Below are 8588 nucleotides of genomic sequence, written 5' to 3' on the forward strand. Positions count from 1 at the left end.
ATTTATTGCATTATGCTGCTGCCACGTGATTGACTGATTGGATATCTGCATGAATGTGCAGGTTTACAGGTGTTCCTAATAAAGTGGACAGTGAGTGTATTCATCAACATTAACTTACAATTATGAAAGTGGACTTCTCTTTTTGTTCACGTCTTCCCTCAGGTAGATTACATATTGTCAGCAGGCCAGTGTCTGTCATGCTAATATCTGGTAGGGCTCATAAATATTAATCACGTTGTATGAGTTTGCCAAACTGATTTGCTGAAATCAAAAGGCAGACAATGAGCGCTAACCAATGGGATTGCCGCTTGCGCATTAGTTCCGTTCACTGCTGAAGCACCCAGCTGGTAGAGGCTACTGCTTGGTCTTAAAGCCTTCATTTTACACGAACGGCTACATTGCGATTAATCAAAACAAACTTATTAAAATTGGATTACTATTTCCCTAAATGTGAGCGGGACATGCCTCCCCCAGTTATAAAGGTTGCTACACCCCTGGCCATACACCAGTGCAGCCTTGCGCAAGCGTCGTTGAACTTTTGAGAAAGGCATTAGCAGAGTTTTGTGGCTCATTTCCACTTGAAATGACCTTACTATCTTAAAGATTAAAAATAATTAAGTTATAAAGTCATAAATGTTAAGTCGGTGGTGTTGAAGTTGCCAATTTAAATCATTAAAACAGTGCTGAAATTTACCTCAGACCTACCTGCAGCTTTAGCTCACAGTGATAAATTACAAAATTATGAAGCAGGAACGTTATAAAAGTTTCAAAATATAAAACATTACAATCCTAAAATGATATTTAACATTAAACATGGGAACCACTATATTAAAGCGACGAACAACACATTCTTTTTTGTTTACCTTTACCTGTGAAGTGGCAGTTGGACGGACGTCTCTTTTCTATCTGGGATATGACAGCATGGCTGCGACAGTATTCAGAAAATTACACCCTATAGTTGTGTATGTACAAAGACACAGTCAATAGTTCATTAACTTTTGTTAGCTGGCTACTTACCAGGATTTGCATGGAGTCTTCCAGTTGGTTCTCGCCACATGTTTCCTTGCTTGTTGCCACATGTTGCAGAGAGAGAAAAGCAGATTTCCCTCTCTTTGTGCGTGATTGTTAATTGTGTCGACAAACGGGATCAGTATAATTACTCCATTCTCAAATATTTTGATTGAAAATTACCAAAAATATCTTAAAATATATAATTGGTTCAAGAAATAAACTTAGATAATAGATGTAAATTTTAGGCAAAATTAACTGCTGGATTTTTATGCATTTATTTTGGTATGTCCAACTCAAAGAATCACAGATTTTATTAAGGTAGTATAGCTTTTTATTATTGTGATATTTACCAAGCCACTGAATTATTTTTTTAGAGTGAACCAAGTTGCAGCACAGAGGATAATACCACTGCTATTCTGATGAGAGAAGTTATTCTTTCCTGTTCTCCCTTAGTTTCTGCTCAGATCTTGGCATAGCTGGTGGACATCTTACAAAGTATGGAAACTCATCACCTGAAACTAAATCCCAGCAAGATTGACCTGCTGTGTATTCTTGCAGTTGCATTTCCATTTTGAGATCTTGTCATTTTCCTGATGAACGATCAGGTCCCTTTATCAGACGATGAACACAACCTGCACAACTAACTATCCTTCTTGGTCCATACCAGGAGGATCTGGGCATTATCTAAATGCAGTTCAATCAGGTGCTTGTTCAGTCCCTTGTCATCTCAGGATTGGACTACTGTAATTTACTCCTGGCAGGTTGTCTTTCTCATCCCAGAAAACCCTGCAACTGATCCAGGAATGTTCCTCTGGACCATACCCCTCCCAGTTCACCAGCTGACATATGGTGTATACTGGTTCAAGAGTGAGACATGGAATGTGGGTGCAGTATGACAGGAGGCAGGTAATTGTGATCGATATGAAACCTCATTAATTTGTCTTGGAGTCTTTAAAGAACCAATGCATCATGAACTGTTTTGATGGTGTTCTCAGTTTGAGATTGAGGGTCGTGTGACAATCTGTCCAAGTTGAAATGAAATGGTGGGTGTGGGCAACATCTCTGATTGGTTTTGAACTTTTGTCTTCTTGTTGTTCTTTGTAGTCTAACATGAGAAATTTCTCAGGACTTAATAAGGGCAACAGGTTAATAATAATGCGCTCATTTTAACTTGTTATAATTTCTATATCGTAATTCATAGGGACTTGTATTGCAAATGCTCCACATAATCTAAGACAAATAATATACACAGCCAATCCATTTTACTTCAGCGAGAATGCTAAAAGGACCACAGACACAGATAAAAGCAGGGGCTGGTGGTTATGGAGCTTTTCATTTTCTTAGCTGAAAGGAGAAAGGCAGATGGGAGTCCATAGGGGGTATGGGACGCTGTCCTAAGGTGCAGAGGGCAGGGATGTGTCAACGTGGAATGTGGTGGCATGGGCCAGGAGTTGTGGCATGGGGCAGTAGCAAGGAGTGGCAGCAGGAGGACAAGGACTCTTCCGAGTGTAGGGAGGGTGAAGGGTCTCAGCTGTGGTGTACAGCTGAGAGAGAGTGTCGCCATCATTGCTATCTGCAAAGTAAAGAAGTATCAGGGTGTATCAGCACATTGACAGAGGCTGCTCACATTCCTGTGGACATGGCACCCCATGGCTTTTCGTTACACAGCGGCATATCACTGTCTGCAGTAGTCAGTTTTCTACTCATGTATCGGACCAGGTATTGTTCCCCATCAAAGTTCTGGGAGAGGCCCCAGGAGATGCGGTAGCCCAGGTACTGTGCCTTGGTCATCCCCAGATGACACTTTTGTTGCTGTTAGTCTGATCCTTCGGAGTTTGTTCAGGACCTCCCTCAGATGGTATAGGTGGTCCAACCATGTGCGTGAGTGGATAACATCATCTAGGTAAATTGGTGGTGTGGAGCTAGTAAGAAATTCGATAACTTCTCCCACTCTACGAAACAATGCTCACTGCAGAAATAAAAGTAACAATGACTCTGCATTTTTTGGCAACTGGAAAAATGTAGCAGTGCACCAGAGATGACTTACACCCATCACAGTCCACAGTAAGCAGGGTCTTAAATACCACTATTGTGGCACTAACCGCACCAAACATAATAAGGTGGTTCATTGACTTCCCAACTGACCTTCAAACCATACGGAAAAAGCAAGCTGTTTTTATGAGGAACTTTATGAGGACCCCAGTCTTTCCCAGGGTTGTTGGAGCCATTGATGGAACTCATATTCACATCATTGCTCCAACTGTAAATGAAGAGACATACATCAATAGAAAAGGATTCCACAGCATCACTGCTCAAGTTGTGTTTGATGCCAATTACAAGATTCTGGATCTTGTGGCAAAATGGCCATGGTCAGCACATGATGCTCGAGTTCTTTCCCAGAGTGACCTCACTGGGTTATTTGAACAAAATTATGTTCACCCATAATTGGGTGGCCATTGGATTATAGTGCAAAAACCTGGGTGTGTGTCTAAATGGGGAATCCAGTATGGCTTTGCATACCATATGCTAGATTATTCTAACTGCGTTGGGGATTTTCGTCACCTGGACTAGTGAGCAATACTTTCTCTATGTCTCCAGAAGTATTACCTTTACTTTTATACCCTCGGAGGCATCTGAACCATCGACTTGCTTGGCGTCGGACATTTAAATTACATCACATTAATGTTTCTGTTAATAAATCATGCAATTCACTCAGTCGTGCAATTATGACTTAATTTAAATCTGCACTGCATTAAGCAACAGTAACATCATTAAACATCATAGTAAATGGTTGATAAAAGTCAAACGCTGTGATCAAATGATTGAAGAGTGAAGTTTATTAGGCTTTGTGTGTGTGTGTGTGTGTGTGTGTGTGTGTGTGTGTGTGTGTGTGTGTGTGTGTGTGTGTGTGTGTGTGTGTGTGTGTGTGTGTGTGTGTGTGTGTTGCATTTCAGTTGCATGATTCACGGACACACAGGCTGGGGTGCTAGTAACACTGCAGCACACACATAAACACACATCAATACAACCTCCTCTAGTCTAATCTCATTTAGAAATGAATTTAATTTTTTTTTAAATCACATAATAAAACAGAAATTTTCAGTCTTTTTTAACCTCCAGGATGTTTTGGGGAGGAATGTTGTCAGTGAAAACATTAAAACAGCAGGGCTCATGATGTACAACAGCAAAAGCTGAGCGAGACACAGATGAGGTGTTTTCATCAAATAGAAGCTAATGAATTAGCACTTTTCATTTTAAAAAATTGTTTGTATGTTTTCTTATTATATTACCCCAACAGAGTTTTTAGACTGATGGTATTCTTAGTCTGTGACCTAGTGAATCAGTATTGGGATGTATTTATTGATAGAGACTTCAAAGCACTTCTGTAAATCGCTCTGGATAAGTGCATATGCCAAATGCCATAAATGAAAATGTAAATGTACTAAGAAATTATATTAATAACTATTATTTCTGTCATGTGTCCCGGAGAACTACTAAGAACCTATATACAGTTTCATAATTAATGCGAACCCACTACTGTTAAGGAATAGACAAGATTGTTTACATAAACAATAGGTAATAGCAGACTTATGATTTGGGTAAGCTGTTAATAATTGGTACTAAATCCCACATTAACTCCTGCTTGGTTGGAGTGAAAACCTGCACCCACACCGGCCATTTGCTGATAAGATTGGACACGCCTTTTTTAAAACATACCTGGATTACGCTATTACTCATAGCATGTTGTCTGGTCGTCATCTAGGAGTCATAAGAGGAGACGAGCCAATTCCAAATAAACTGATAACACACAAACACTTATACACTGTTTAAATATTCAAAATCTAGGTTTTATCCTGCGATGGATTGGCACCCTGTCCAGGGTGTACCCCGCCTTGTGCCCGATGCTCCCTGGGATAGGCTCCAGGTTTCCCCGTGACCCTGAAAAGGATAAAGCGGTATAGAAGATGGATGGATGGAAATCTAGATCTTAAAATGTATGTAAACCTCTGGGATAACAATTTGTCCAGATGCTAAAAAAAGTCAGGCACTGTCCTATAAAACACACAAAGTTTGAGAAGTTTTCTCTTCTTAATAAAGATCTGTTCATATGAACTTTGCCCTATGAACCATGCCCTGATCAAACAAACAAAGTAGTCAGTGCAGAAATCCAGGTGATTCTGAAGGTCAGAAAATTTGACAAATGTATGCTCCACTTGGTTATTAATGGTGTTCAGTTGGCCTACCTGGTAGAGTGGCCAGTGAGATATGCTACACAGGAAACATTGTGTGGACATTCATTTTATTTTATGCTACAGTGACATATTAATGAATCAGGTGCTTCTGACTTTATTGCAGCTGTTTGAAACCAAGGTCCATTTGTAGAGTTTGATGTAGACGAACTCAATTGGACAGAGATATTTTTGGCCAGAAGTCTGCTAGTCAGGCCTTTTTACCCAATATCATTGGCTACATTTACATGCAGCTTAATTTTCCATTAATAGTCCAATTGATATCTCAATCAGAACAGAAAACATCCATGTCTAAACCTTAATAGGAATAAAGTAAACTATCTGATTGAATGTAGTGGGTTAGTGTCCTTGTAGAAAAGCAGTTAAATTAAAAAATAGCAGCCATGTAAACGTTTACGTGAGATTAATTTCACTATTAGATTCTGTGTGCCTTCTGTGCATGTGTGTTTGGGGTACAATGCATTTCACAAACCACAGTTAACGGAAGGCTGACGTGTTACTTCTGAGACACGTGAAACCAGCCAACCACATCTTCTTTTTTTTTTTAACTGCTGCTTACGCTGAGTCACAGGGCAGCAGAACACATTGATAAAATAAATATTTTTCCTTCATTTCTAGTTTTATTTTCAGAGATTTTCTCACAGTAATGTTTCTGTTTAAAAAAAAATCATACAATTCACACAGTGATCCACTATAACTTTATTTGAATCTGAATTACATTAAGCATCAGTAACATCTATAAGCATCAAAATTAAATGGTGTGTTGCATCTCAGTTGCAGCATTAAGCTGTAGCTTTTCCATTGGTTGCGACTTCATGAACACACAGGCTGGTGTGCTTAGGAGTAGTAACACTGAAACACACACATAAACACATACATGATGAATACAATCTCATCTACTCTCATCTCATTTAGAAATGAATTTAATTTCACTTTTTTATATTAAATCACATAACAAAACAGTAATTGTCAGATACTCACATGAAGCCTTGCTTTGGACAACGTGAGCCAGTCTTTTTAACATTCAGAATGTTTTGGGGAGGAATTTTGCCAGTGAAAAAGTTGAAACAGCAGCCCTCCGGCACAACATCAACACCATAAGCTGAATGAGAGACAGATGGGGTGTTTTCATCAAATAAAAACTAATGATAAAATAAATGTGCATAAAATATCATACAATAATTATTTATCCTTCAGATCTTCAGGTAATGAAAACTTTTTGATGTAATCTTAATACTACTACTTCTAATAATTATTATTATAATTATTGTTATTATTATTCAATTGTTATTATTAATACAAAACTTTGTATTGCCCATATTTAACTATTAATTTATAGTAATATAATTCCAATTCTTACAGAAAACCTACAGAAAACATGAGTTAAACATGTGTGTGTGTGTGTGTGTGTGTGTGTGTACTGTGTACTATATACTGTATATTTATCTAAACTACATATACAACTAATGTTGTACAGCTACATAAAAAGTATATAATAAACTCACGAATAGCGTCTGAGTAGAGCGCCATGATCAGGACGAAGCCCAGGACCAAAAACACACGACTCATCTTCATGTTCTCAGCAGGTGTGTGTGTGTTTGTGTGTGTGTGCGTGTGTGTGTGTGTGTGTGTGTGTGTGCGTGTGTGTGTGTGTGCTCGTCTATCTCTAACATCAAATTTGCTTTGAGTTGGGAAATATTGGTTCATTTTAAACCAATCAAGTCCAAGTTCCTCCACCCCCTAAACATCTACGCACATCTACTCAACTCATCACTTCCTCTAGTGGGGCTCAACAATTTATCTTATCTGATCCATGTCTTATCCTTTAAATATTAAACACTTTAACACATTAATAGAGCCTACATTTGACTGCAACGGTTTATATTTTCTGATGCCACTGCATATAAATGAATACTTTTTTAAGATTATGACTAATGTGGAGTCTGTCTTGGCCATGGAACAATGGACCAGCTCTTTACCTTGAAAAGGATCATGGTGGGTTCATTGGAGTTTGCCCAACCAGTCTACATTGTGCACTTGGCAAAGGCATGTGACCGTGTCCCTGACAGGATGCTGTGGAGGGTGCTTAGGGAGTATGGGGTACTGGACCTGTTATTACAGGCCATTAGGTTCCTGTACAACCGGAGCAAGAGTCTGGTCCATATTAACAACATTAGGTCAGACTTGTTCCCAATGAGCAATGGGCTCCACCAGAGCTACCTTTTGTCACCAGTTCTGTTCATGACTTTCATGGACAGAATATCTAGGCACAGCCGGGGCAGAGTGGTTCTGGTTTGGTGACCTCAGGACCACATCTTTGTTATTTTCAGATGAGGTGGTCCTGTTGGTTTCACTGAGCAGTGACCTCCAGTGTGCTCTGGGGCAGCTGAAGCAGCCGGGATGAGGGTCAGCACCTCCAAATCTGAGACCATGGGTCTCAGTCGGATAAGGGTGGGTTGTTCCCTTCAGGTTGGAAATGAGATACTGCCTCAAACAGAGGAGTTTAAGCATCTCAGGGTCTTGTTTCTCGAGTGAGGGGAGAGCGGAGTGTGAGATTGATAAGAGATTACTGGTCCGTATTACCATTACTTTCAGAATCTGTGTGTGAATTCTGTGCATGTGTGTTCGGGTTACAATGCATTTCACAAACCTCAGTTCATGTTAGGCTAATGGGCTACTTCTCAGACACGAGAAACCATTGAACCACATCTTTTTGTTTAAACTGTTGCTTACTCTGAATCACAGGGCAGTGTAACACACTGATGAAAGAAATATTTTCTCCTTCATTTACTACTTTTATTTTAAGAGATTTTTTCATAATACAGTAATGTTTTCTGTTAATAAATCATACAATTAACTCAGTGATGTGTTATAAATTTCTTTCACTCTGCATCACATTAAGCATCAATAACATCCACAGCCATCAATATAAATGGTGTGTGTTGCATCTCAGCTGCAGTATTCACGTGTAGCTTATCCAGTGACTTCGACCTCACGAACACACAGGCTGGGGAACTTATGCGAAGTAACACTGAAACACACACATAAACACACACATTAATACTCTCTCATGTCATTTAGAAATACAATAAATTTCACTTTTATTAATATTTAATCATGTAATAAAACAGTAATGTATGTTTAATTGTCAGATATGCACACGAAGCCTTGCTGTGGACAGAATGAGTGTCTTTTTAACCTCCAGGATGATTTGGGGAGGAATTTTGCCAGTGATAAAGTTAAAACAGCAGTCCTTAGCCTGTGCAACAGCATCAGCTGAGCAAGAGTGAGACAAACTCTTTTAGTCAAACAGCGAGTCAATCATTC

General features: G+C 39.2%; 1 protein-coding gene across 1 annotated transcript; it reads right to left on the reverse strand.

Annotated features, from left to right (window-relative positions):
- Nucleotides 1-5942: 5942 nt before the first annotated feature.
- Nucleotides 5943-6939, reverse strand: LOC108269115 (regakine-1). The gene is made up of 3 exons (XM_017474695.3): nt 6767-6939; nt 6243-6363; nt 5943-6113 (listed from the first exon to the last, which is right to left on the reverse strand). The coding sequence occupies exons 1-3, from the start codon at nt 6834-6836 to the stop codon at nt 6044-6046; spliced, it is 261 nt and encodes an 86-aa protein (XP_017330184.1). The 5' UTR covers nt 6837-6939; the 3' UTR covers nt 5943-6043.
- Between the last annotated feature and the right edge of the window lie 1649 nt (nt 6940-8588).

The sequence above is a fragment of the Ictalurus punctatus genome, chromosome 8 (assembly GCF_001660625.3).
Source record: "Ictalurus punctatus breed USDA103 chromosome 8, Coco_2.0, whole genome shotgun sequence".
NCBI classification, from domain to species: Eukaryota; Metazoa; Chordata; class Actinopteri; order Siluriformes; family Ictaluridae; genus Ictalurus; species Ictalurus punctatus.

Excerpts from the sequence above, each read along its gene's own strand:
- LOC108269115 (XM_017474695.3), bottom strand. The coding sequence starts at position 6,836 with ATGAAGATGAGTCGTGTGTTTTTGGTCCTGGGCTTCGTCCTGATCATG. Across the intron at positions 6,364-6,766 it reads GCTCTACTCAGACGCTATTC|CTTATGGTGTTGATGTTGTG; the intron begins GTGAGTTTATTA and ends TCTCTCATTCAG. Across the intron at positions 6,114-6,242 it reads TGTCCAAAGCAAGGCTTCAT|TGTTACTACTCCTAAGCACA; the intron begins GTGAGTATCTGA and ends TGTGTGTTTCAG.